The 25,871-nt window shown below is 54.0% G+C and overlaps 4 protein-coding genes across 8 annotated transcripts; all 4 read left to right on the forward strand.

Annotated features, from left to right (window-relative positions):
• The first annotated feature begins 199 nt into the window (after positions 1–199).
• Zmynd10 (zinc finger MYND-type containing 10) lies at positions 200–4,762 on the forward strand. 2 transcript variants are annotated; one of them, XM_036191976.1, is made up of 12 exons: positions 200–462; positions 688–796; positions 2,144–2,260; positions 2,352–2,405; positions 2,515–2,652; positions 2,751–2,839; positions 2,933–3,033; positions 3,324–3,496; positions 3,716–3,841; positions 3,924–4,045; positions 4,163–4,288; positions 4,381–4,762. In XM_036191976.1, the coding sequence occupies exons 1-12, from the start codon at positions 239–241 to the stop codon at positions 4,454–4,456; spliced, it is 1,455 nt and encodes a 484-aa protein (XP_036047869.1). In that variant the 5' UTR covers positions 200–238; the 3' UTR covers positions 4,457–4,762. The 2 variants fall into 2 exon arrangements, with proteins under 2 accessions (XP_036047869.1, XP_036047870.1); XM_036191977.1 differs by lacking the exon at positions 2,933–3,033 and having other exon boundaries at positions 3,247–3,496.
• Positions 4,763–4,888: 126 nt separating this feature from the next.
• Rassf1 (Ras association domain family member 1) lies at positions 4,889–14,666 on the forward strand. 2 transcript variants are annotated; one of them, XM_036191974.1, is made up of 6 exons: positions 4,889–5,296; positions 7,206–7,312; positions 10,359–10,463; positions 10,667–10,964; positions 11,086–11,201; positions 13,824–14,666. In XM_036191974.1, the coding sequence occupies exons 1-6, from the start codon at positions 5,047–5,049 to the stop codon at positions 13,968–13,970; spliced, it is 1,023 nt and encodes a 340-aa protein (XP_036047867.1). In that variant the 5' UTR covers positions 4,889–5,046; the 3' UTR covers positions 13,971–14,666. The 2 variants fall into 2 exon arrangements, with proteins under 2 accessions (XP_036047867.1, XP_036047868.1); XM_036191975.1 differs by lacking the exons at positions 4,889–5,296; positions 7,206–7,312 and adding an exon at positions 7,685–8,020.
• Positions 14,667–15,599: 933 nt separating this feature from the next.
• On the forward strand, positions 15,600–18,407 carry Tusc2 (tumor suppressor 2, mitochondrial calcium regulator). The gene is made up of 3 exons (XM_036192878.1): positions 15,600–15,887; positions 16,885–17,005; positions 17,144–18,407. Exons 1-3 carry the CDS (start codon positions 15,742–15,744, stop codon positions 17,207–17,209), a joined length of 333 nt encoding a protein of 110 aa, XP_036048771.1. The 5' UTR covers positions 15,600–15,741; the 3' UTR covers positions 17,210–18,407.
• A 1,924-nt stretch (positions 18,408–20,331) lies between these two features.
• Positions 20,332–25,115, forward strand: Hyal2 (hyaluronidase 2). Of its 3 annotated transcripts, none has more exons than XM_036192892.1 (4): positions 20,332–20,442; positions 22,442–23,408; positions 23,834–23,923; positions 24,399–25,111. In XM_036192892.1, exons 2-4 carry the CDS (start codon positions 22,488–22,490, stop codon positions 24,807–24,809), a joined length of 1,422 nt encoding a protein of 473 aa, XP_036048785.1. In that variant the 5' UTR covers positions 20,332–20,442; positions 22,442–22,487; the 3' UTR covers positions 24,810–25,111. The 3 variants fall into 3 exon arrangements, with proteins under 3 accessions (XP_036048785.1, XP_036048784.1, XP_036048786.1); XM_036192891.1 differs by lacking the exon at positions 20,332–20,442 and adding an exon at positions 21,253–21,654 and having other exon boundaries at positions 24,399–25,115; XM_036192893.1 differs by lacking the exon at positions 20,332–20,442 and adding an exon at positions 21,684–22,072.
• The last annotated feature ends 756 nt before the right edge of the window (positions 25,116–25,871 follow it).

A 25,871-nucleotide genomic window follows, 5' to 3' on the forward strand; every position in this document is an offset into this window, starting at 1 on the left:
CTCGGCTGGTGGGGCGAGTCCAGAGTGCAGGCACGCCGGTCTGTGAGAGGAGACGACCGCTGCAGTTACCCCATTTGAGGCTAAGACACTGCGGCTGCTGGAGGTGGTGAGGATCCACACACTCCAGGGAGGTGTGGCGAGCTAGTCTCCAGTCTCGGGTTGCTTAGCGGCAGTGAGGTGGGCGTGGCAAGCGGGCCGTCAGAACAACTCGACGCAGGCGCCAAGCTCACTGGTTCCCATGGCGACGAGGACCCACGCGCCTCAACGGCTTAGCAACTGTTCTGCCCCAGACTTTGGTGCGGACACTGGAGTCCGTCAGTTTCCCCATTCCGACCGCTGCCGAAAGCCAAAGGAATCCTGCCCCCACGGCATGGGCGACCTGGAGCTGCTGCTGCCTGGGGAGGCGGATGCGCTGGTGCGGGGCCTGCACAGCTTCCAGCTACGGGAGATGGGATCTGAAGGGTGAGGCGCGGCAACAGGTGGGGTCCCCCGGTCCTCTAGTGGAGAACCTTGGAACTGACATTGGAGAAGGGGCTGCCAAATGTGGAAGGGCCTCCAGGAGGGAGGCAAGGCTCTTTGAGATAGAAGGGGCCTCAGGACTGGATCACATAGGCGTCAGTAGATCCAGCCCCCACCCTCACTCCCGTTTTTTTGTACACCCAATATACACACATCCCTTCGGGGCAGGTGGAATAAGCAGCATGAGAACCTGGAGAAGCTGAACATGCAAGCCATCCTTGATGCCACTGTCAGCCAGGGTGAGCCCATCCAGGAACTGCTGGTCACCCATGGGAAGGTATGTCAAGATTACGGGATCCCTGCCTTCCTACTACTCTCTACCTCTTGGGGACACTGGGCACCCGCTCTTCCTTCTGGCCTGGTATGCCTGTCGTTCCTAAGTGGGAAAGAAGAATGTGTGAGGATTCTTGATCTGTAGTCTAGGCTGCTGTTAGCTCCCAATCTTCCTGTTTCTGACACCACGTATGGGGATTGTAGGCAAACACCACGATGCCTGGCTACATTTCCTGTTGTACCCTAGGTGGATACAAGGGTTAATCAGAGAGACAGTCGTGGGTTCTAGACTAGCATAGGCTGTAGGGGGCGCACACAAGTGCTAACATCACCCTGAATTGACCAAGAGACCAAAGGAGATTCTCACTATAGAGCAAGTGGGGTTTTCAAAATGGGAAGAGTAGCCTTTCTGACAGAAGAGGAGAAACCAGGAAGATGCCTGTGTTGTTGGTTATTTTTGCTGGTTTTTTTTTGTGGGGGGCGCCAACCAACTCCCAAATTAATCACACAGAGGCTTATTTTTACTTATAAATGCCCAGCCATAGCTTTGCTTGTTTCTTGCCAGCTTTTCTTAACCTAAATTAACCTACCTTTTTCCTCTGGGCTTTTCCCATTCTCTTACTCCATGGCTGGCTGTGTAGCTGGGTGACTGGCCCCTGATGTCCTCCTCCTTCTCCTCTGGCTACTTCTCTGACCTTTCCTCCTCCTTTTTTTCTCCTTCTATATATTCTCTCTGCCTGCCAGCCCTGCCTATCTTTTCTCCTGCTTCGTTATTGGCCATTCAGGTCTTTATTAGACCATCGGGTGTTTCACACAGGCACAGTGATAACACAGCTTCACAGAGTTAAACAAATGCAATATAAACAAAAGTAACACACCTCAAAATAATACTCTACTACATGCCTCCCTGGAGGAGGGGCCAAGGGGGGCGCTAGTGTGTGGAAAGGGGTTTCCCCACAAGAAAAAGGCAGAGCTGGGCACTAGGGAGTGGTCTAGTAAAAGGTCTAAGTGTGAGGCCACCTGGGCAGGCCACACGGCACCTGGGCAGGCCAGGTGACAAAGACCAGAGTGAGGACATGAGGAGAAGGGTCGCCTAGGTAGAGAGGATGGCTAAGGGGCAAGAGGAGCAGTAAAGGTCACTCGCAGGAAACGTGGCTGATATCCCTTCAGAGATACGGAAGCAACAGGAAACGGAGGTCTAAGTACAGCAGGGACTTTGCGGGTACTTTGGAACCTGGGGAGTCTAAGGGTCCAAAGAGCTGGAGAGCTAACCTGGGCTAAAGCAGGCACAGGAGAGCTGTGAGGCCAAAGTAGGTCCAGTTCATCTCTATTCTTCCCCTGCCCTTCCCAGATCCCAACGCTGGTGGAAGAGCTGATTGCAGTGGAGATGTGGAAACAGAAGGTGTTCCCGGTGCTATGCAGGCTAGAGGACTTCAAGCCTCAGAATACGTTTCCCATATATATGGTGGTGAGCTGGGCCTTCAGAGGGTCCTGAACCACGAATGATAGCTATCCGCCCCTGTCCCTCCCTCACAGCCCGGCCCTGTCTTCTTTGACAGGTACATCATGAGGCCTCCATCATCAATCTTCTAGAGACAGTGTTCTTCCACAAGGTGAAGCACTCTCCCAGCCAAGAGGCCACCTCTGTGGGCCAGAACCTGGTGGGGTATATCTGTGGGGAAGGGTATCAGATACTGAACTATCCCCTCCCTGAACCTCCAGGAGGTATGTGAGTCAGCAGATGACAAGGTATTGGACCTCGTGGACTATTGCCACCGAAAGCTGATACTGCTGGTGGCCCGGAATGGCTGTGGTGACCCATCTGAGGAAGAACGGCCCCAGGACAGTACCCCTATGCAAGTAAGCTAAGGTTTCCTGGAGGTAACAAACCCTCGAAGTGGGCGCTCTCAGGCCTCCATAGGTGGGGTGAATCGGTGTGCCTGTGTTCCCACCGCCAGGAGCTGCAGAAACAGGCCGAGATGATGGAATTTGAGATCTCACTGAAAGCCCTCTCGGTCCTCCGCTACATCACAGATTGCGTGGATAGGTGGGCCACCCTCCAGGGCCTGGAGCATCTTTTAAAGGGTCGCAAGACTAGGCCTGTAGCTTCTGCTGACCCACTCTTTACTCCTACCCCCAGCCTTTCCCTGAGTACCTTGAACCGCATGCTTAGTACTCACAACTTGCCCTGCCTCCTGGTGGAGCTGCTGGAGCATAGTCCCTGGAGCCGGCGGAAAGGAGGTAAGGCCTTCTCCCACCTGCCTACGATCTAACTGGCTGCTTCCAGAACATCATTCAGGGTTAGTGGAAGTGGACAGCCGGACAGCATGCGCATTGAGGATACTGGGATTCCTCACCCAAAATGGGCCTAGATTTTTGACTCTGAGGCAGGCAAGCCCTGTGGACTCACCTTGTTCCGACAAGTCTGGTGGCCCAGGTTTCTAACCTTGCCAGGCAGTTTCCAGTCCTCCAGTCCACACACTCAAAGAGAACGCAACACCTACATCCAGTGAGATGGTTCTCCTCCCCAGGCAAGCTGCAGCAATTTGAGAATGGCCGCTGGCAGACAGTGGCCCCCTCCGAGCAGCAAAGGCTAACCAAGCTGGATGGGCAAGTGTGGATCTCCTTGTATAATCTGCTGCTCAGCCCTGAGGCCCAAGCCCGGTACTGCCTTACAAGCTTTGTGAAGGGACAGCTGCTTAAGGTGGGGAGCTCAATGACCCCACCCATCCCCACCACCCTGCCCCACCCCCACTGTGTCCCTGCCTGTCCCAGTCCTCTTTCCATAATTGGGCTTCAGGTGACATGAGAACTGGTGAGCCATAAACCCTGCAAGTGCCCGCAGACCAGCTTAGGGACTCCATGTCTCTTGACCCTCTGGCCCGAACCGGTTTCACAATGGCCTTCCCTGGATACCTTGCAGCTTCAGGCTTTCCTCACGGATATACTGCTTGACCAGCTGCCCAACCTTGCGGACCTGAAGGGTTTCCTGGCCCAGCTGGCCCTGGCTGAAACCCAGCCCCCTAAGAAGGACCTAGTGTTGGAACAGGTAGGCACCTAGAAATGTAGTAGCTCGGGACCATGGTCCACTTTGCCAGCTCCTTGCTCTCCTCTCCATTACATTCTCTTAGATCCCAGATTTCTGGGATCGGCTGGAGCGGGAGAACAAAGGCAAATGGCAGGCTATCGCTAAACACCAGCTGCAGCATGTGTTCAACCCCTCAGATCAGGATCTTCGCCTGCAGGCACAGAGGTAAGGTCTGCTGTCTGGCGGAAGACAGAAGCACAGGACTTGGTGGGGGTGCTTCTAGGCGCCGACATTACGGTAAGATCCATTCAGATCTTCTTGGCCCCTCCCTCCCTCCCCCAGGTGGGCTGAAACCTACAGGCTGGACGTCCTAGAGGCAATAGCTCCAGACAGGCCCCGATGTGCTTACTGCAATGCAGAGGCCTCCAAGCGCTGCTCCCGTTGCCAGAGTGTGTGGTATTGCTGCAGGTAAGGGGATCCTAGGACCTTAGTCCCCCTAAGCTCCAACGCTGGGTCCCCCCCACAAGCACTGTCTTCCTCATGCAACCCTCCCCCTGCAGGGAGTGCCAAGTCAAGCACTGGGAGAAGCACGCAAAGACATGTGTTCTAGCAGCCCAAGGTGACAGAGCCAAGTGAAGGCCGCCGCTGCTGAGAGCCGACGGAGGAGCCCACCCAGAATGTGCCTCTGAGCTTCAAGAACTCTGCCTGGTCCCTGTCAGACCTCAATTTCCCTGGTGATGAGCACAGCTGAGTCAAGTAAAGCTGCAAACCACCACCACCCGACATACACACAAGCACAGACTCTTCACTTCCTGCCCCACCCAGCGAATACGCAGAGAACCGAGCTAGGCCGCAGCATCAGCAAACTGGCAGGCAGGGGTGGGGGGCGTAAGCAAGGGCCGGATGTGGAGACCCTCTTCCTTTATCACAGTAAAGCGGACTCATGAAATGCATCAGGGTGGCGCTTTGGAGCCGTCGCTGGGGGCGGGGGAGGGGAGATGGAGCGAAGCCTGGAAGCCTGGGAAGGGGCTCTTTGACAGCGCCCACCCCTGCGCCGTGGCCCGCCCACAAGTCCACCCTGTCGGCTCGCCTCGGTTTCCATTGCGTTCTCCTCCGCTCTTTCCCGCCGCCCTGCCTTGATCCTGGGGGCGGTGCCGAAGTGGCGGCCCGCCCCGCGGCCTCGCCCGCTAGCATCCAGTCCGGTGGAGCCCGGGCCTGACCGGGCCATGTCGGCGGAGCCAGAGCTCATTGAACTACGGGAGCTGGCACCGTCTGGGCGCATCGGCCCTGGCCGTACCCGGCTGGAGCGTGCCAACGCTCTGCGCATCGCGCCGTGCACGGCACGCAATCCGTCCCAGCAGCACGTCCCGGGTCGTGGTCACCGCTTCCAGCCTGCTGGTCCCGCCACACACACGTGGTGCGACCTCTGTGGAGACTTCATCTGGGGTGTCGTGCGCAAGGGCCTCCAGTGCGCGCGTGAGTAGCGGCCCCGCACAGCCAGCCATCACGGAACGGGAGGTCAAAGGCAATGGCTGTGGGTCAAGGCGCAGCGGAGGGGGTCAGCAGTGATGATCCTGCAGAGCAGGTCCCGTTACCTTGCCCCATCAGGGAGCGCGTTTAAGAAAATGGTTTATCACTTGTCACACTTCGTCCGTGGCTGGTGCACAGATGGGCAAAGGCAGTTGCCTGTGAGTAACGAGGTGCTGGTTTCAAGTTCGTCTTTAAAGCGCCTGGGCCCTTGAAAAGCCTTTGCGCCTTCTGTGCCCTGAGCCTACATTCCCAGGCCCGCCTCTTCCCAATGATTGGCTCACTGTGTTCCCTCCAGATTCTTGGGTGACTTCACCCACATATGATAGGGGGCCAGGAAAAGTTAGAGCCTTGGTTGGGCTCCTTGTAAGTAGGAATTTTATTGAATCTTTAGTCAAGGTTCGTTTTGAGTCTGAGATCCAGAGGCTAAAACATGGAACACAATCACACACACAGTGGTCCTTCTGACCCCCTGGGAATTACCAGCCAACAGAAGTTACACTCACCCAGGATACGTTCGTCGTCACCTCCAATCTCCTTGTGTCTAGATCTTCTCTCAGACGAGTTCATTGTTGAAAGTGGACCTTAGGCATTGAGGGTTTGTCGTTTCGTTTTGTTTTTATTTTGTTTTGCCATTGTTGATTTGAGACAGTTCTGGCTGTCCTGTAACTCTCTATTCAGACCAGGCTGTGACAGAGATCGACCTGCCTCTGCTTCCCAAGTTCTGATGTGTAGCTGGAGTTGAGAATCAGTGCTTCGAGCCACATAGGAACTTCAGGTTGGCACTGTAAGTCTGTGCGTGCCTAGAACTCACCTCATTCACTACATGAGTATGTCACAAATTCAACTAGTGAAATACAGCACTTCATGTCGGATACCACATGGGAGCCAGGGCTGTGATACTGCAACGTTCTCTAGGAGAAATAGTTGCTCTGGAGGTGAGAAACAGGACAGCTTGAGTGTTTGACAAGCTGGTGAGGGAATTAAGTGTAAGTGTAGGGTTTTGCTTCAAACAACTGGATGAGCAGTGGTAACTTCTGCTGAGATAGGAACCCGGAGGTGGGTTGAAGTCGAAGAAACGTGCAATTTTGGCCACGTACATTTGAAATCTCTATTAGACATTAACGTGAAGGCACTGCGTGTAGGATTTATCCTAATGAGGCCTATCAGTGCCACCTTGGATCTGGATCGGGTGAGTGTAGGCAGCTGGGACAGTACCCAGGTGAGAAATCTGGACACCAACTAGACCTGGGGGCTGAGACAGAACTGATAAAGAGGCAAGGAGCTGCCGAGAGGTAAGAAGAACACCTAGCTAGTGACTGCTGGCCCTGGGAGTCACAGGGGGCAAGCAACAAACGTTAAGGATGTAACAATCCTAATAATGTGTACCGAAGGCAAAACATTAGATGTGTGCATTGGGCATTGGCACGTGTCTGTAATCCTGGCAGTGGAGCAGTTGGAGGCAGGAGGATCACTGAGTTCAATGTTACCATTTGAGGCTGACCTGAACTACATGAGACCCTTTCTCAAAAAACAAAATAGGCTTGTATAAACAAGTGAAGAGGCAGATGACAAATAGAGGAAGTCGTCAATTAAACGCTTTTGTTTTCAAGTTAGTGGCAAAGTGAAGTGCGGAGCTCTGCGGTAGGCAAACACAAGCGCTGAGCAGGATTAGATCTCTAACCTCCGGAGGCCTACAGCCACTTTCCAGAGGTGCTTCCAGAGGACGCTAGCCTGTGTAGCAGTGGGCGGTCACCGAGCTGGAGAAAAGCCGGTCAAGCCCCAGTGTGTGGGGCAGAGGCTCCCTGTCGGTGGGTCCCTTCGGAGCTCCTCCGCCTCACGGCCAGCCCTTTTGCAGACTGCAAGTTCACCTGCCATTACCGTTGTCGCGCGCTCGTCTGCCTGGACTGCTGCGGGCCCCGAGACCTGGGCTGGGACCCCGCACTGGAAAGGGACACGAACGTGGTGAGCACGGGGTCGGGGGAGTGTGGGCAGAGAGGGGACCCGGGACGCGTCAGCCCTCGGCGGAGGGGTTAGTCCGGGCGCCGCACACCATGCACGGCCCAATTATCGAGCTCCCGGCATCAGAGAGGTTGCTTCTGCCCGTGGCTTTGTCAGGAGCTGACTCCACGCAAAAACCACGGCCCACAAACCATCGGCCGCGAAGGCGCGCCCTGGCACGATCCACGCGCCCTTTTCACACCCACTTCCGGCCCTGAGGCACCGTCGGGGTGCACATGCGCACACGCCCTGACACTTCCCTCTGGGAGGTGGGGCCTGAGAGGCGGGGCCGGGGTGAGATGCCTGGGCGATGAGGTCATTCCTCCTCGCGTTGTGTCCCCGCCCCTCGCCGTCGCCCCGCCCCTCGCCGTCGCCCCGCCCCTCGCTCCCCCAATGACGCCAGCGCTAGCTTCTGGTCGTCTACGTCTCGGTCCTAACGGTCGCCGCGCTCAGACTCACGCACGCGCCCGGGGCGGTGGTTGGAGGCTCCCCACGCAGTGGACTAGGCATCGGGCGGGCACGGCGATGGGCGAGGCTGAGACACCTTCCTTCGAAATGACCTGGAGCAGCACGACCAGCAGTGGCTACTGCAGCCAGGAGGACTCGGACTCGGAGCTCGAGCAGTACTTCACGGCGCGCACCTCGCTGGTCCGCAGGCCGCGCCGGGACCAGGTGGGAGCCGGGGGAGCGGGGCGCCGGCGGGTGAGGGCGGTCGCCGGAACCCCGCCCCTCCGCGAGCCCCCGGCCGGTCCACACGGCCCGGAAATGTGTGTGGGCTCTCTCCTCCGAGTCGCTCGGTTCCGGCGCGCCGGTCCTGAGTACCCAGGCTTCCCGGCGTGCGGTCACGGACTGGTCGAGCCAGGGGAGCAGCTCCGGAGCTGGGGTGGACCAGAGGCCGGCATTATTCATCCGTGACTAAAGCCAGCCTCAGCCCAGACCGGCGTCTCGATTTCGCATTTGGGCACTCCTACTCACTCCCTGGGGGAAATAAGGAAGTGGAGGAGGAGTCCGCCGGGAAGGGAGAAGTTTGTTTGGGGGGTGCCTCTGTCCCTTCCATTTGCAGCCTTGGATCAGCCGGAAAAGTCCCCAGCCATTGCTGGGCCAACTCTGATACCGGCTGCTGGAAAGTAGACCATTTTCCGGTCTTCCTTCCAGGGTGGAACATTGGAGGGCTTTGGGGAATGTGGTAAGAGGGCCTCGCTTTGGACTTCAAGCATTAGGAACACTTTACCCATAGGGAGCAGGAAGACTGTAAAATGCCCGGAGAAGGATGTCAACTTGAAGACAAGTGTGGTGGTACCAGGGCAGCTGAATCTCTAGTCTCCTAGATGTGCCATATTATCAGACTTTTCAGGGAATATCGGGGTTGGGACCACCAAGCTCAGATAAGTTGTTCTTGAGCCAGAATACCTCAGAAGAGCATAGGGGCCAGGGCATCAGGAAAGTGAGGTGGGGACTGAAGGTTAGGAACCTTAGCAGCAGCAAAGTAGAGTTCCTTATTTGAGCCAAAAAAAATTGTTGTCTGTGGTGTTGGAGGAAAGATTTGATACAAATTTCTTACGTATGGGCTGCCACTTGACACCCCTAAAACCTTAATTCAGACTGTACATTCAGTGTGGACCCCTGGGACTGTCTCCATGCCACTCAGCCTGAGTCGTCTTCTATTATGGAAAGGTGGAAAAAAACACAAGATACTAGCCAGCTGAAAGTATATACAGAAAAGAATTGTTAAGAAGCAGCTGAAGTTTGTAGCAAGCTTAGTTGGAGAGTACGTAGCTGGCTTGCATGAAAGCCCAGCTTCCATCCGCAGCACCATTAATGAACAAATAAATAAATGGAAGCTGAGAAGTCCCAAATGGTAAATAAAGTAGAATCATGAGTGCTTGCCCAGCATGTGTGAGGCTGTGGGTTCAATCCCTAGCTGAGACCTTGGGAGACCTTCTCCTGGGACAAGGCATTGGTCAGTGTCGATTCCAGCTGTGTTTGTTCCAACCAGGACCTTTCTGATGTCAACAGGAAGTAAGACTGAGGCAGTGAGGCCAAGTGAGTTTAGTAGAGGAAAACCAGTTCCGAGTCCTGCCTGCTCTGACCCACAGCAAAACCCCAGTCCCTGAAGCTAAGTCTTCAGGCTAACTTTCCAGACAGCAAAGGGAAGAGCAGCCTGCTTGGTACTTGGTCACCCCCTGTGCCAGAAAGTTGCCCGTACACCTCTGGCAGATTGGAACCTGGCTAGAAGCTGCTTTTTGTGCAGCTTGAATCGAGGGTAAATGGTATGTCACAGTGACTTCCTCCCCATATGAGATGTGGTGGGGCTTGGCCCCAAGGAACCCACTAAGGCATGCTACCATGGAGACCACCTTTCCCCTCTTGCCCACGGTAGTTCGACTGCTGATGTGTGTCAGCTCCCATGCTTCCGACCCTGCAGTGGTCGTGTTCTGCGCTGATACAAAGTGGGAGAGTGGGCTGCCTTCTCCAGAACAAACTCTGACCCAGCTAGTGTTGGGGATCAGTTATGCAGTTGAGATGTGGTTTTAATTGTATTGGGGGGTACGTACTGGGGATTGAAGGGCCTTTCACATCCTAGGCAAGTACTCTGTCACTTCTATCCCCAAGAAGTGGTTTTACTTTAAACAGCATTCCTAAAGTCCTTCAGGGTTTCCTGGCTCCTTGCCATGCACCTTTGTCTTTATTTCTCTAATGTTGTTAGGAGCCACAACTGTTGCTGAGGTCTCTGCTCTCTTCTCTCTTCTCTTCTCTCTCTCTCTCTCTCTCTCTCTCTCTCCCCCCCCCCCCCCCTCTCTCTCTCTCTCTCTCTCTCACACACACACACACACACACACACACACCCCACAGCAGATGAAGCAGAAAGCCTTTCTCTGCCATCTCCTAGGAACAGTGATGGGTGCAAGGTGTATAGGTTTGGTGACAGCCAAAATCAAGACCCAAGGGGTGTTCTGGCTTTTCCTTGCCCTTTTTAAGGGCCCTGTATCCATGTTGGTCTGTCTTTTAGGATGAGCCTGTACAGCGGGAGACACCCGATCTTTCTCAGGCTGAGACTGAGCAGAAGATCAAGGATTACAATGGCCAGATCAACAGCAACCTCTTCATGAGCCTGGTGAGTTGACTGCTTAAGTGAGGAGTGTGGGGAGGAGCAGAACCCACTTTGTGCCACATGGCCAGAGTCGTAGCCAAATATTCTTGGTTGGCCAAGCAGTGATCTCTGCATACCTGGCCCAGCCCCAGGTGGGCTCAACCCTACCCTCTTCCATCTGCAGTAGAACTTCCTGTCATAGTGTGGTTTTTCTTTCTCTTTTTTAGAACAAGGATGGCTCCTACACAGGCTTCATCAAGGTTCAGCTGAAACTGGTACGTCCTGTCTCGGTGCCTTCCAGCAAGAAACCACCTTCTTTACAGGACGCCCGGCGGGGCACAGGGCGAAGCACAGCTGTGAGGCGCCGCACCTCCTTTTACTTGCCTAAGGATGCTATTAAGCACTTGCATGTTCTGTCACGAACACGGGCACGTGAGGTCATTGAGGCCTTGCTTCGCAAATTCATGGTAGTCGATGATCCTCGAAAGTTTGCACTCTTTGAACGAACTGAACGTCATGGCCAAGGTAGGTTTCCTATCCCAGCTCTCCCTGTGTAAGCGGTACATATCGCATACCTGTGCACTCGGGCTGGGGCATCTCAGCCTGTTGCTAATTCTTTATCCTTTTCCCTCTGCCTGACCTCCAGTGTACTTCCGGAAACTGTCAGATGATGAACAGCCCTTGAAGCTCCGGCTTCTTGCAGGGCCTAGTGAGAAGGCCCTGAGCTTTGTCCTGAAAGAGAATGACTCTGGGGAGGTGAATGTGAGTACACAGTCTTTATTTTCTTACCACTAGACAAAGCTGGTAGGATGTAGCTACAGTGAGGTTTCAGGAGAAACTGGGCTAGAGAACAAGCCCTGTACAACCTCTCCATATGTAGGTCCTGGAATGAAAGTGGAGGCTTCCAGGACACTCCAGCCAAGGTCGAGAGCCTATTCCAAGAAACTGGAAGGAAGCTGAATCTAGTGGTTCATGCTTTCAATCAAGGTACTTGGGAGCTGAGACAGGAGGATTGCTAGGAGTTCCGGGTCAGTTTGGACCACAAAAACAACCAGAAAGATTTGTCCTAGTGCTCTGTTGTTTCCTGGTATGGAAAGTCCTCCAAAGATTGAGGGATTGACTCATGGTGAGGCAAGACAAGTTCAGAGTACACAGGTATGGCCTTAGAGATGGTTCAGCAGTTAAGAGCACTTGCTCCTTTTCCAAAGGACTCAAGTTCTGTTTGAAGCACCCATGTTAGACGGCCCACTTTTAACTACAACTCCAGATCCAAAGGATTTGACTTCCTCTTCTGGCTTCAGAGGTTTCCTGTACTTATGTGCAGATAACCCCACACAGACACAAACATACACAAAACGATGGGCTAGAAAGATGGTTCAGTGGTTAAAAGCACTTATTGCTTGTGCAGAGGACCCAGATTAGGTTCTTCAGCATCCACATAGAGGATTACAGCTATCCACAATTCTAGACCATGTATACAGTGCACATATATGCCTACAGGCAAAACACTCATACACATAAAACAATTTTTTGTGTATGAATTTTTGCCTGCATGTATATATGTGTGTGTACTCATGCCCATAGACGTCAGAAGAAAGTATTAGCTCCACTGGGACTAGAGTTACAGATGATTGGAAGCCACCATGTGAGTGCTGGGAATTGAACTCTGGTCGTCTGCAAGAGCAGCCAGTGCTCTTAACCACTGAACCGTCTCTCTATCCCTTAAAAGTAAATCTTAAGCCGGGCAGTGGTGGCACATGCCTGTAATCCCAGCACTCAGGAGGCAGAGGCAGGTGGAACTCTGTGAGTTTGAGGCCAGCCTGGTCTACTAACTAACCAGAGTTAGTTCCAGAACAGCCAGGGCTGTTACATAGAGAAACCCTGTCTTGGGGGAAAAACAAAACCAAAAACCACTCTTTCTAACCTAGTGACATGGGCCTATAATCCCAAATACTTGGGATGCTGAAGCAGAAGGATCACAAGTTCAAAGCCTTCCTGGGTTACAGAGTGACTAAAGGCCAGTCCGGGTTGACTTAGTGAGATACTATCTCAAAAAGTAAAAAGACTTGGGGCCATAGTCAATGGTAAAGTGCTTAGCATGTCAGATGCCCTTGGTTCATGTCTGAGAGTCTCTATTGCTGTGATGAAATACCGTGACCGAAAGCAAGTTGGGGAGGAAAGGGTTTATTTGGCTTACACTTCCACATCATAGTCCATCATTGAAGGAAGTCGGGACAGGAACTCAAACAGAGCAGGATCCTGGAGGCAGGAGCTGATGGCAGACGCCATGGAGGGGTGCTGCTTACTGGCTTGCTCCTCATGGCTTGCTGAGCCTGCTTTCTTACAGAATCCAGGACACCAGCCCAGGAGTGGTACCACCCACAATGGGCTGAGTCCTTCCCCATCGATCACTAATTAAGAAATTGTCCTTCAGCTAGAGCTAATGGAGGCATTTTCTCAAGGTTTCCTCCTTTCAGGTAACTCTCATGTGTGTCAAGCTGACCTAATTCAGTTCCCACTAATGCAAAAGAAAAGACTTGGTAGTATGTGGCCCAGTGGAAAGAATATATGCTTGATATGCATAAAGCCCAGCAGCAAAAGAAAAAAGTCAGGGGTGGATAAAACGGGCTGCCTGGGAATGTAGCTTTGGAATAAAGAAAAATGTAGCTTGCTTCATTTATGAGATCCTGGGTTTGATTCATAGCCCATTGTATTGGGGGGATGGGGCACACAACAGTAGATATTTGAGAACATCCTGATTTTTTTTTTTTTGTCCCACTATGAGGTAACTATTTTGTAGGGTCTGTCTTCTATGCAGACTGCTCATGAGGATCCTAGAACAGACTATTTAGTCAAGAACCTAACATCAGCCTAGCACAGTGATACATACTTGTAGTCATAGCATTCAGGAAGCAGAGAAGGAAAATCACAGGTTTGAGACTAATCTGGGCTATATAGCAAGTTCAGGGCCAGCCTTTGATATGTGGCAAGACTGACTCAAAAAACAAAAAGGGGCTAAAGAGTTGGCTTAGTGGTTAAGAGCATGTATAGAGTACCTGAGTTTGGTTCCTGCACCCAGATGGCATCTCACGACCATCTGTTTGTAACTCCAGCCCTGAGGGATCCGATGCCCTCTTCTGACCTCTTCCATGTGGCACCAGACATACACATACACATTGTGTGTGTGTGTCTGTAAATTCCCATACACATAAAATAATTAAAAACAATAACAAAACCAAAATAGGTAAGGTTGGAGAAGGAAAAAGAAGGTAATTTCAGAAAGCCCAATCCTAAATTGTGTGACCATGAGGCTCTAGTCTAAGGAGGGTCTGTCAACTTAGCCATTTCTTGCTGTAGCCCATGTATCTCTCTGCCCCTTTGCAGTGGGATGCCTTTAGCATGCCTGAACTGCACAATTTCCTCCGCATCCTGCAGCGGGAAGAAGAGGAACACCTCCGCCAGATCCTGCAGAAGTATTCTCGTTGCCGCCAGAAGATCCAGGAAGCCTTGCATGCCTGCCCTTTGGGGTGACCTTCGTGTCCCTGGGTGGCAGGAGGGAAATAGGCAATGCAAAGAGCGTGCCGTGTGAGTGTGACAGGGCCCGTGGGGCCTGAGGAATGAGTGTGCGTGGAGGTCCTCCTCTGCTAAAGGGAATGAGCCCAGAGAAAAGGGAAGGAGCTGGCCCTCTACCAGAGGATACCGTGGGGCGTGGCTTTGCAGCCCTCTGCCCCTCGTATACTGGGTCATACTCTGGGCAGCCTCAGCTGTGAGAATCTTAGAGACTCTACAAACAGAACAAGGTTATGTTTGCAGGGCTGAGGGCCCTTATCTGTGGAGAAAGATTGTTCTGGGTCGTGAATAAGTCTCAGGGTAGCCAGTCAGAGCCAGGGGTAACTGCTCAGAATAATAGAGGCATTAAGGTAGAGTCTGTGTTTCCCTCTTACAGTGCCTTATGACTTATACACAGACCCTGAGGTCAGGGAGGGCTGGCAAGTATAGCTACAATGCCTCAGTGCCTCCTGTAAGGAAGATGTTGTTGAACCAGACCCACTTCTATTTGCCAAAGCCAGAGTCTCCCTCAGATAGTTTTGATGGAAGTGTATGAATGTATGCAATGCTTTGTGGCCTCAACTGAATGCCTCCTGTGGGGAAAGGGATGGGGGTGTGACAGTCATCATCAGGGCCTGAGACCTGAGAGAATTGGCTGAATAAAGATTTAAGAATTTTTCTGGTTTTGGACTCTGTAGATGTGGGCCCACAGCCAGGGCAGCACCTAATGAGAATGAATACCAACAACAATTGACACACAGAGTGCATCCTTTCCATGGTCACAGTGGGACCAGTGTTTAGGAGACATATGCCTATGGATTCAGGTGTCTCAACACTCTGGGGCCTAGGTCATGGTGGAGACAAGAATAAGCACATGGAAACTATTTCTCTCACACAGCGCCTCAGAGAAACCATAGCAATAACCCCTTCACCAAATAACTGCTCGTGAATACAAAACATTTCACATGCTACAGGGTACAGCTGCTAGCAATTCTTGTTTTCCTGAAGTATGTCACCTGGTACTTTTACAACACTTAATTTAACCTCAAATATAGTCATAAGAAATTTGACCAAAAGGTTTTAGAAGATATTTTGGCCCCCTGCATTTAGGAGGCAGAAGCAGGTGGACATGAGTTTGAGGCCAGCTCATTATACATAGCAAGTTCCGGGCCAGCTAAGGCTACATAGTGAGACCTTGTCTCAAGAAAACGAAAGACATTTAGCAAGTTCCTTAATTTCTTTATGTACAAAGGTAACTGCAAAAACACAGTTATGAAAACAAGTTAAATGTATCCTAGCCTGAGGCAGGCCTAAGGTCCCTTTAGGGATGGAAGGGTGACCTTATTGCCACTGGACCCAAGTGTTGGCGTCAGGACTTTGGGACAGTCACACCCGGCCCCGACCCTAAAGTCCATAACACATTACCTCCGCTTTTCGGGAGGGAGCTGTCCCAGCCGACCCTTGGGACCCAAAGCCTTCTGGGACCTGGAGGCAGCGCATCCTGGGGTGTTCATCCTCTGAGGGTGGCCATTGGTTCGACTTTACAGACTGACGAGCTCTTTAGCCACTCAGAGGAAGCGGCGTGCAGGGCGTGCGGAAGCGGAAGTGAGGTTTCCGTGGAGACAGCAGAGCCTGCGGAAGGCGGCGGCGGCGGCGGCACCTGTGAGTGGAGGCTGGGGCAGGGCATGGTCGCGCCCGGCGCACTGTGAGAGCGGAGCGGCCGCTGGGTCCGCCATGCGCCCGCGGCGCTGACATGGGCGCCAGCGGCTCCAAAGCTCGGGGCCTCTGGCCCTTTGCCTCCACCACGGGGGGCGGCGGCCCTGAAGCGGCAGGCGCTGAGCAGTCTCTGGTGCGGTCTCGAACCCGAGCGGTGCCCCCCTTCGTATTCACGCGCCGCGGGTAAGGGCATGGGTATCTGCCTTGGGGAGGACATCCGGGAGCGAGGAACGCCCCCCCCCCCCCGTTTCATTCAGGACGACTGTCATTTTGGATCCCCATCAGCAAAGGGAGGGGAAAAGTGGCATGCCGCTCCTGACAGCCCAGAAGGTCTTTTTAGAGAAGAGTTGGCTGAGGCTTGTCCCTTGCGTAGTCTCGCAGAGTCTTAAGATCTTCGTTTCATCCAACCCAGCCTGCAAATTAAAGGCATTTAGCTCCCTCTTAGTCTTCTAAGCCTTACTCCAAGGGGAAATGACCCTCTGTTTAGGTGTCTTGCCCTCCCCACAGTGAAGTTGGACCTGAGAGCAGTGTCTGTTAAAGCAGAGCCAGGCTTCAGTGCTGAAGGGGAGGCCACCAAACAAAAGGCCTTCGCCCAGCTGGGTTCTCTAGACCTGGAGCACTAACTCTCTTTCCCCAGGGGCTCGCACAGAATGGCCTGGACCTACTAACACTCCCTGTAATGGGAATTTGACAGTAGACACCAGAAAGACCCAACCAACAGTGTGGGTTAGGCTGTACCAAGCAGCTGGGAATGAACAGGAGTGCCGCCTTCCTGGCTCAAACATCCACGACCTTGGTCTTCGGCCCTGAACTAGAAGTCTTTAGAAGTGAGACCAGTATGCCCAGGCCACTACCTCCCCACTTTATAAGTTCTAGCTGAAGGGCCTGCTATTGAATAATTGCCCGTGTGGGACAAGTCAGCGGTAAGAATTGGCTTTGGTTGCCTGAACAGTTTGCTCTGATGAGCCCTCCTGTGAGCATGACAGTAGCGGTGACATTGTTGACCTTTCCACTTTTCAATGGCTCCAAGCAAAGAGCCCTTCGGGCATACTAACTGTTCTTCCCCCAAGATTAAGATTGCGCCTCTTCATTTGCGGCTCAGCACACTTCCCTGGGGTCTGTGGCATTTGCCGTGACCAGGTGTGAGGCTCCAGCCCAGCCTGTTTCCCTCTCTGCACAGCTCCATGTTCTACGATGAAGATGGAGATCTGGCTCATGAGTTCTATGAAGAGACAATCGTCACCAAGAATGGGCAGAAGCGAGCCAAGCTGAGGCGGGTACATAAGAATCTGATTCCTCAGGTGAGGGGCTGGGCAGTGGCCATAACCTCCGTCAGTGTGCCAACATGGATATAGATGGGGCTTCCTGGGGGAGGAGCTGGGAAGGCTCCTAGCATAGAGGCCTGAGCTGATCTTCACTAGCCTCTGTTTCCATGGCAGGGCATCGTGAAGCTGGATCCCCCCCGAATCCACGTGGATTTCCCTGTGATCCTCTATGAAGTGTGAGCCTGTGGCATGGCAGACACAGCACCCACTGCCCCAGCAAGAAACCCCCAGGCTCAAGGTGTAGCTTCCATTCAGGAGTCCAGGCTGGTGCCACAACCCTGAATAAACTAAACTCCGTTGGCCCAGAACCTTCAGTTGTAAAAGGGACAGTCCCTCAGTGTTAACTGGTGTTGGTTTATGTCTGAACAGCAAGTGGTTGGTGGCTGGTGAGGGCTAATGGCGGAATTGCCAGCCCATTTCCCAGCCACCTGTGCAAGAAGCATGGCAGGGCCTATGCTGGTCAGGAAGGCCTGGTTCCTAGTTCCTTGCCTGACCTGCTTTCTTCCAAGCTTGCCTAGGCCAGCTCTCCTAGAAGCTACAGCACTTTACAAGCAGAGTCTGCCTTCTTGCAGCCCCTGGGCTCTAGGGGCTGTACCAAGTGGGAACTTCCTTACCCTCACTTCCAGAACCCCTAGTCAGAGCATTTCAGCCGTTTGCTACCTCGATTCCTCCCGTGTTGGACAGAGACTGGGGGTAGTACCAGCCTCAGTCTTCCTGCCTACCTGCCATTTGTTCCCACTCTAAGATGGACAGTTTGCTGGCCGTTAAATAAGAATGGGGACCAGTGTGGGAGGCTTCTCCTATCACCCAGAGCTGGACTGATCTCTTAATTTCAACCAGTTACCCTCCCCAGGTCGAGAGGGTGCAGGCCGGGGTCAGGACAGGCCGTGGATGCCTGTGCCTGTGGGGACTTGCCCCAAACCACATATTCTGTCTAATTCCCTCGTCTTTGCACCAGTCCCACCCATCCCCCGCTGTGGGGGAGGGGCTGTCCACCACCCAGTGGTAAGAAGCCACACACACCCCGGGGCTGGTGCCAGTAGCTATGAGGGCTCCATCGACCCCTCTACGGTATCGTCACCTCCCCAGGTCAGTTAAGGGAAAGTACTGCAGCTCCTTGGTAAGGATCAGAAGAAGGGAAAAATACAGAAAAGGGGTAATCAAAATGTGAAGGTTTGTAAATAGTCTAGACTATGATGATGTTGGGGCAGAGTCTGATTTCTATATAGAGATGGCTTTAAAAAAAAAAAAAAATCCTTGTTTGTGGAAGCTCCGGGCTTCTAGATTGTGGGAAATGGCTTGGGGAGTGTGGTCCCCAGCATAGGAAGACTGTTGTGTTATTTGTTCAATTTCAATAAAATTATTTGTAGACCCTGCACATGGGAGTGGCTTCCAGTGAAGCTTTAACACCCAATTTCTAGACTACCACTTGAGCTGATCAGGTAGGCCTCTGGCCCTGGACTCTGCCAGCCTGGCAAGCCCCCTCCCTCTAGGAGCCAATGGTAAGTCTGAACATTTGCCTGTAGCAATACCAGCCATGGCCAACAGGTGGCTGTGTTCACACACCATCTCCAGCCCTCTCAAGATCCTGGGAGCCGCTCACCTGTCTTGTTGGACTCTGGAATCAGGTCTTGAAACCCTTGTGGAGATTTGCTCAGCTGCCTTGCCTAAGGGGTGAGTGTGACCATACGTAGTTGTGGGATAGTTCTAGTCCAACAGTACCATATTATCTCAAGTGAGGTTACAGCTTAAGACCCATGGACCGCAAAGTGCCAACTGTAGTTGAACAGCAACCAGACACTTCCCACCATGCCCTTGGCCTCCTACCAGGCTCTGGAGTCCGCACTCACCTGACTTTTCCCAGTTAGCCATCCGACAGATGAGCTCAGGCTTCTGCTGTATCTTCGACCCAGTACTTCCTCGGCTCTCTGCTGCAATGGACATTGTGCCTACATTTCCCAGGGTGTGCTGTGAGCAGGTTCTCTGCCTGGCCTGGCCTTTGGCCATAAGCTCAAGAACTTCCAATTAGGAAGGACTCATGAACCCAGGGTCAGGGCAGTTGGCCTTCGAGTTGCTGCAGGGCTGGAACATGTCAGGTTTCCAGTCAGATCACCCTGTGTAGCCTAGACTCCCAGTTCCGTAGACTGGTTTCCATCCCCTGTAATAAGCCAGGCTTAAGGCCCCTTGTTCAGGGCCTCCTCCTGTTCAGGGGCCAAGGCTCCCGTATCAGACAGTATCCTATCTCCCACAACACCATCCTGCCTGGGGGAACTCCCTGTTCTGGACCCTGCTTAGCTGACCCCAAAGCTATAAACAATAGAGGCGTCAGGGCAGTGTTTCCCCACTCCATCCCATCCGGCTGGGCTGTGCTCACTTCCTTCCTGCTGGCTGCCTAAGGAAGTGCCCCTGCCCTGGACAGGCCGGCCTGGCCTTTGTTTTCCCGGGGGTCCCCACCCTTGGTGCTTCCTAGACTTTTGTCCCTCACGAGGCCAGCACAGTGGTTCAGGGGTGCTCCTGGGGAGCACAGCCTAGGCTGTACACCCAGCTGCCATACCGCTTTTTATTAGTAGAGGGGCTCCCTAGCACTGGGGAGGTGAGCCACTTGGGTTCGGAGGGGTGGTTGGTTCAGGGTGGTTTGAGAGTTTGCGTGGACCTCCAGGGAGGTCGGGTGGGACCCTGCTAGTCTTCAGGGGTTCCTATTCTGAGCTCCCTCTCCACAGGACACACTTAAGTGTAAGCAGCCTCTTACCCCAAAGAGCCTCCTAGGCCCTGCCCCCCCCCCCCCCACTCCCATATCACACAGGCACAGGCCTCATCCACACATTGTCACATTGTCTCCTTTGTCATACTTCAGATACTTCCGCTCTCAATGGAAAATACTGACTCAGTTTCTGGAAGACCCCACCCCACCCCACCCAGGTTTCCCCCTCACACAAGATGGTTTCCTTCTTTGGCACCTGCCCTAGGGGACCATTAGCTAAACAACCCAGCAAACAGTGTGACTCCCATGAATAGACACTTGGGGCCCCCTCACTACTGGATTGACAATGATTGACACTTAAGAAGATGAGCGCCTGGCCCTAGGCCCATATCCTTCCGTCACCTGCCACATCATCTGGGTCCAGATCCTACTCAGTGGAAGGGTGCAGACGGTAGCCAGCCAGCAAGGGAAACAGGGTCAAGGGGTTCTCCTCCCCGCCCCTGTTCCTGTCCCTTTCCGCCCAGAGGGGCAGCAGGAAGTGAGGCGAAAGGGCAGGGATGGGAGGCGGGAGTGGGTGGGAAGGAATGGGGTTTATCAAATCCCCAGCAGGCTGCCCATAGGGCAGCAGCTGGTGCAAGTACCTGGCTGGAGAAACCCACCTCAGGAAGAAGGGAGGCCGCCGACCTACTGGGCCGATGGACTCCCACCACAGGTGAGCCCAGAGAAGACCACGTAAAGCTGGTCTTAGCGCTGCCATAGATGCCTGCGCTAGGCGGTCCCTAGCTTTCGGGCATGCGGGCGGGAAAGGGGCTGGCGGCTAGATGCGGGCTTTCAGGGACTTGAGTCGTGCCGTGGAGAGCACGAGACAAGGGAAGAGCTCTAAGCCTACTCCCTATCAGAAGGGGATTGCAAGGCAGAGGGTTCAGAATAGGGGAGCCACTGCACCCTGCTTTCCACAAAGTCCCGCCTGAAACTTGTGCAAACTGCACTTTATTTGGAGTTGAATGGGAGCCCCCTATGGACAACCATCCCACCTCCACCTGGTCGAAGAGACTGGAGAGAACCCAGCGGATTGGCCTGCCCTGATGTGGATCCGGAGAAAGCGGGTAGACCACTCTCCTCTTAGGCCATGCTGAATTTCAGCCCCTCTGGCGACTCAGCAACCTACCCCTGGTTACCAGGACAACGGCCGCGTCGGCTTTGCCAGGGGAGGGCTCAGAGGCCTTACTAGGCCCCCTCCTCTAGACAGGCAAGGGGCGGGGCTTCCCTCTGACCACAAACTAGCGTGGGGAATCTGGGATCCGCGAAGGCGGATCATTAATGTCCCAAGAGGCTCCAGATCCGCTCAGGTCAAAATCTCTTACACTACACAAAGGGCCCATACTACTAGAGTCCAAATCCAGGCATGTGGGACTGACTTCGCAGCTACCCCTAGTTAAGGCCTCGGCCATAAGCATTTATTCCACATGCCACCACCACCCCCTCCGCGCGCGCCCGCCCCATCTAGCTTTCTGTCCCTTTAAGAGGCCGGCTGCACAGAGTGGATTGGTCCACCGGAGACAGACTGCGGGGGTACGATCTCAGGCTGGTTTGCTCTCGCGACTGAGACTCTAGCGGGAATCCCGATCCCAAGAGGTAGTAGACCTCAGAGAGGTGACTATGTTCCTCTACAGAAGATCTGAGGGTCCTCCAACTCGAAACGCAACACTGGGAGAAAGGAAGGCGATGGCACCCTCCCCACGAAGCCGCAAATCCTGCCATCGGCCCACCTCCGAGGCTAGATTCTTAAAGGGCCCGCGGGCCTCGGGGCGGAGCCAGCAGAGGCTCGAGCTGGGGCCGTGCTTGGGCGAAGGGCCGGAGCGGGCTTGGCTGGTACCAGGATGGCGGAGGCCCTGGCGTGGGTTCTGGTGGCGCCTGGTGCGAGGTGAGGGCGGGCGTTGCAAGCCTGGTGACTCTCTCCCTGTTTGCTGGGCTCTGAGTCTCCGGGGGAGCCTTCATAAATGACCCAGGAGCCCCACCCCCACTCGGATGAACTCTGGCCCCACGTGCGGGGCGGGGGCGGGGTCCCGCACAAAGACCAGGAGGAATACCCTCCACTCGGGACCCCCCGTGCTGGGAAGTGAAGACAGAGGCCGGTCGCGAGGGCTCGCACAGGTTCTCGGTGGCTGTGGCGGGCACCGCGGAGTGAAGTCCGCCGCCCCTTTGTCCCCCGGGCGCCTACTCCAAGCCAAGGACAGTGTCGGTGCCCGAGACTAAGTCTTAACAGCCTCACTCTTGTGCTTGGAACATGGTTGCACGGATACCAGTTCCTCTGCAATGTTGATAAAAGCGTCTCAGCTTCTGTGGGTATTGTGCCCAAATGCTGTCCCTTCTCAGGGTAGAGGTGGGGGCCTGCAGGGTGGAGCTTGGGTTCACGGTGTTCTAAAACAATGTACTGTGTAGTATATAGGCCTGTAAGTGACTCTGGCTGTGAGTCTGTGGCCTAATTCGTCCCGTTTTCAGAAGGGACACAGACCTAAAGGAGACTCTGGCCCAGCCACAGGAAGCTCTGATTTTGGTAGAGGCCCTAGGACCTCTTGCCTACCCTCCAGCGTCCTGCTAGCTCTCAAGTTACAGGCTTGGCAGTCTGAGCAGGAGCGCGGTGTGTGTTTGGGGAGTGTGGATGGGACTGTGGAGTTCTCTAGACTAATTGGCTCTCTACCTTCCTTCAGTTCCTGAGCTGCTACCAGGCAGGTGACCCTCGCCGTAGCCCCCAGCATGCGGGCAGGACTGGGTCCCATCGTCACACTGGCCCTAGTGCTGGAGGTAACATGGGCCGTGGAGCTTAAGGCCACGGCGCCACCCATCTTCACTGGCCGACCCTTTGTGGTAGCGTGGAATGTGCCCACACAAGAATGTGCCCCACGCCACAAAGTGCCGCTGGACCTTAGGGCCTTCGATGTGGAGGCCTCACCTAATGAGGGTTTTGTCAACCAGAATATCACCACCTTCTACTACGACCGTCTAGGCCTGTATCCACGTTTTGATGCAGCTGGGATGTCTGTGCATGGCGGTGTGCCTCAGAACGGTAGCCTCTGTGCACACCTGCCCATGCTGAAGGAGTCTGTGGAGCGCTACATTCACACCCAGGAACCTGGGGGGCTGGCGGTCATTGACTGGGAGGAATGGAGGCCTGTGTGGGTGCGAAACTGGCAGGAAAAGGACGTGTACCGACAGTCTTCGCGCCAGCTGGTGGCCAGTCGACACCCTGACTGGCCATCAGACCGAATAGTGAAACAGGCACAGTATGAGTTTGAGTTCGCTGCTCGGCAGTTCATGTTGAATACACTACGCTATGTCAAGGCAGTCCGACCTCAGCACCTCTGGGGCTTCTACCTCTTCCCCGACTGCTACAATCATGACTATGTACAGAACCGGGAGAGCTACACAGGCCGCTGTCCTGACGTGGAAGTAGCACGCAATGACCAGCTGGCCTGGCTCTGGGCTGAGAGCACAGCTCTCTTTCCCTCTGTGTACCTGGATGAGTCACTGGCTTCCTCCGTACACAGCCGCAACTTCGTCAGTTTCCGAGTTCAGGAGGCCCTGCGTGTGGCTCACACCCACCATGCACACCACGCTCTGCCCGTGTACGTCTTCACCCGCCCCACGTACACCCGAGGACTCAAAGGACTGAGTCAGGTATGTGTGTGTTCCAGGGCACGGCCTCTGCCTTCCTCCGGGGGCCACTGCGCGCTTGGGCTATCAGGGTGCACATAACTCGAGTTTACTGCCTGTTGCACATCTCTGAATCCTGTGGAAGGGTGATGTCATCCCCGTTCTGTAGATAAGACTGAGGTCCAGAGAATTAGCCCAGAGCCTCTAGAAAGTTCAATTCACTCATCCTGACTTTGGAGTCAGAGTGTGTGCCCTTGCCGTTGTGGGCTGATAGGTGCTCTTGATTTGGAGCTGAAGGTTCAACACGAGGGTGGAGATGGGCGTAAACAAAGCAGCCCCTGCCTGCAGGCATACAGGGGCAGGCCACACTATGGTCAGCAGCTTAGGTCAGCTCTGTCCCTCTTCTGTCTGGGGTCAGTCTCCCTCAGTAATCATCCCTTCCCACACAGATGGACCTCATCTCTACCATCGGTGAGAGCGCAGCCCTGGGCTCAGCTGGTGTCATTTTCTGGGGCGACTCAGTGTATGCTTCAAGTATGGTAAGGGAGACCTCCCCAGCCTGCCAAACTGGTGGGAAATTTATACTCTGACTTCCACGCTCACCGGGGTATACAGACTGAGTCCAGCTTGTCGGTCGCCTAAGCCTGGAGGCTTTGCCCCTGTACCCAGCAGAGAAGAAGGGAACCCCCCACCCTGTTCCCGGGAAGAGGAAATGCTGTCCTGAACAGCTGGAGTTCCACCCTTCCTCATCTGCACAGCTGGGTTCCAGTCTGTCTCCACCCCACTTCTCACTAGGGACAGGGGACTGTAAGTGTGTATGTGATGTGTGCATATATATACAGATAAGTGTGCCAAGGATGAGGTTCAGTAAGAGCACTTGCCTAATCTAGGAGTCCAACTCCACTACTGCCAAAAGAGGTGCTATCACCACAGTATAGACAGTTTCTATCAGGGCTTTGGGCTGAGGCAGCTAACATCAGATGCTCACCTGTTAACCTTGGCCTCTTCCTCCAGGAGACCTGCCAGTACCTCAAGAATTACCTAACACAGCTGCTGGTCCCTTACGTCGTCAATGTGTCCTGGGCCACCCAATACTGCAGTTGGACCCAGTGCCATGGCCATGGGCGCTGTGTGCGCCGCAACCCCAGCGCCAATACCTTCCTGCACCTCAGTGCCAGCAGCTTCCGCCTAGTGCCTGGCCGGACGCCTAATGAACCCCAGCTTCGACCTGAGGGGGAGCTCAGCGATGCCGACCTCAGCTACCTGAAGACGCACTTTCGCTGCCAGTGCTATTTAGGCTGGGGTGGCGAGGAATGCCAATGGGACCATAAGCAGGCAGCTAGAAGTGCCAGCAGAGCCTGGGCTGGGGCCCACATCACCAGTCTGCTGGCTTTGGTAGCCACGGTCTTTACCTGGACCTCATAAGAGGGTCTCCCCCCATCCCCCCGGGGATATCAGTCCAGCTGGCCTCTGGCACAAGGATCTGGGCATGAGAAGCCTGTTAGAGGGTAGACAAATGAATCTGGTGTGGGCAGAGCCCCCGGGTGCCTAGCAGGCATCCATCCCAGCTGTCACCCCCTGTTCTAAGGGGGAGAGAAGAATCCTCTCATCTTGCCAGAGAAGAAGGAGGATACAGCTAGGCCAGGAAAGGCCTGACTCTATTCCCCTGCTCCTGGATAGTTTATAATTTTGGGGTCTTTTTTGTAAATTAAATATAAAACAACTTCTGTGCTTGGTTTTTCTCCTTCTGGGCTAGTGTGTGTGTGCGAGAGAGCCCAAGGTTGTCCATGAGGTTGAGCTCAGCTCCTCGGATCCCTCAGCTGTGTGTTCGCTCGGGCCTAAGGATGCAGGGCTGCCTCCTCAACTCTGCTGAGGCGGGACCCACTTGAGGAGGATTGACACCCTAACACCAATTTCACTTTATCTTGATTGGAATGGAGTTGGGCCCACCGTGGTGTGGCTGATAAAGCCAGCTGTGAATCTGCCTCTCCCAAAAACCCCAGGCTGGGCCAACACCAGCCTTCTTACCTCAGCCACCCACGGAGAAAGGGGAAGTGTTGCTCAATCTTCCCGGATGTTCCTACAGACAAGGGCATTTCTGTCTCCAAGGGCAGTGGACTCTTGTCACGTGCCCCTCTTGCCATCTGCGCCACAGTCTTCCCTTGGGTCTGAGAGGTCAATCTTTAGCGTCAGTTCCTGTCACCATGTGGATGCATGATGGAGCTGTTGGGAACTCTTCTGCTCTGGGGAGCAGGGTCATCCCCAAAGGTCAGCTTTGGAGCCAGGACATGAAAATATGTAAGTTCCGTGGTAGAGCACTTACTTGCCTAGTGTGTATGAAAGCCCTGGGATTGAGCACTAGCACCATATATATATGAATGAATGAATGAAATGCACCCAATACTGCATTTCATATGAATGAAAAAACACTCCCACCCATGGGCCAAACTGACTAATGGGTGTTCCAGAGAGAAATAGCAGCCAGGG

This window comes from Onychomys torridus, chromosome 7, assembly GCF_903995425.1.
Source record: "Onychomys torridus chromosome 7, mOncTor1.1, whole genome shotgun sequence".
In the NCBI taxonomy this organism is placed as follows: Eukaryota; Metazoa; Chordata; class Mammalia; order Rodentia; family Cricetidae; genus Onychomys; species Onychomys torridus.

Bases quoted from the DNA above. Each gene is read 5' to 3' on its own strand.
- Zmynd10 (XM_036191976.1), top strand. From the start codon at position 239: ATGGCGACGAGGACCCACGCGCCTCAACGGCTTAGCAACTGTTCTGCC. The intron at 3,497-3,715 runs GTGGGGAGCTCA...GATACCTTGCAG, and splicing joins TGAAGGGACAGCTGCTTAAG to CTTCAGGCTTTCCTCACGGA. The intron at 3,842-3,923 runs GTAGGCACCTAG...ACATTCTCTTAG, and splicing joins AGGACCTAGTGTTGGAACAG to ATCCCAGATTTCTGGGATCG.
- Tusc2 (XM_036192878.1), top strand. From the start codon at position 15,742: ATGGGCGCCAGCGGCTCCAAAGCTCGGGGCCTCTGGCCCTTTGCCTCC. The intron at 15,888-16,884 runs GTAAGGGCATGG...CTCTCTGCACAG, and splicing joins TTCGTATTCACGCGCCGCGG to CTCCATGTTCTACGATGAAG. The intron at 17,006-17,143 runs GTGAGGGGCTGG...TTTCCATGGCAG, and splicing joins ATAAGAATCTGATTCCTCAG to GGCATCGTGAAGCTGGATCC.
- Hyal2 (XM_036192892.1), top strand. From the start codon at position 22,488: ATGCGGGCAGGACTGGGTCCCATCGTCACACTGGCCCTAGTGCTGGAG. The intron at 23,409-23,833 runs GTATGTGTGTGT...CTTCCCACACAG, and splicing joins GACTCAAAGGACTGAGTCAG to ATGGACCTCATCTCTACCAT. The intron at 23,924-24,398 runs GTAAGGGAGACC...CTCTTCCTCCAG, and splicing joins CAGTGTATGCTTCAAGTATG to GAGACCTGCCAGTACCTCAA.
- Rassf1 (XM_036191974.1), top strand. From the start codon at position 5,047: ATGTCGGCGGAGCCAGAGCTCATTGAACTACGGGAGCTGGCACCGTCT. The intron at 10,464-10,666 runs GTGAGTTGACTG...TCTCTTTTTTAG, and splicing joins GCAACCTCTTCATGAGCCTG to AACAAGGATGGCTCCTACAC. The intron at 11,202-13,823 runs GTGAGTACACAG...GCCCCTTTGCAG, and splicing joins ATGACTCTGGGGAGGTGAAT to TGGGATGCCTTTAGCATGCC.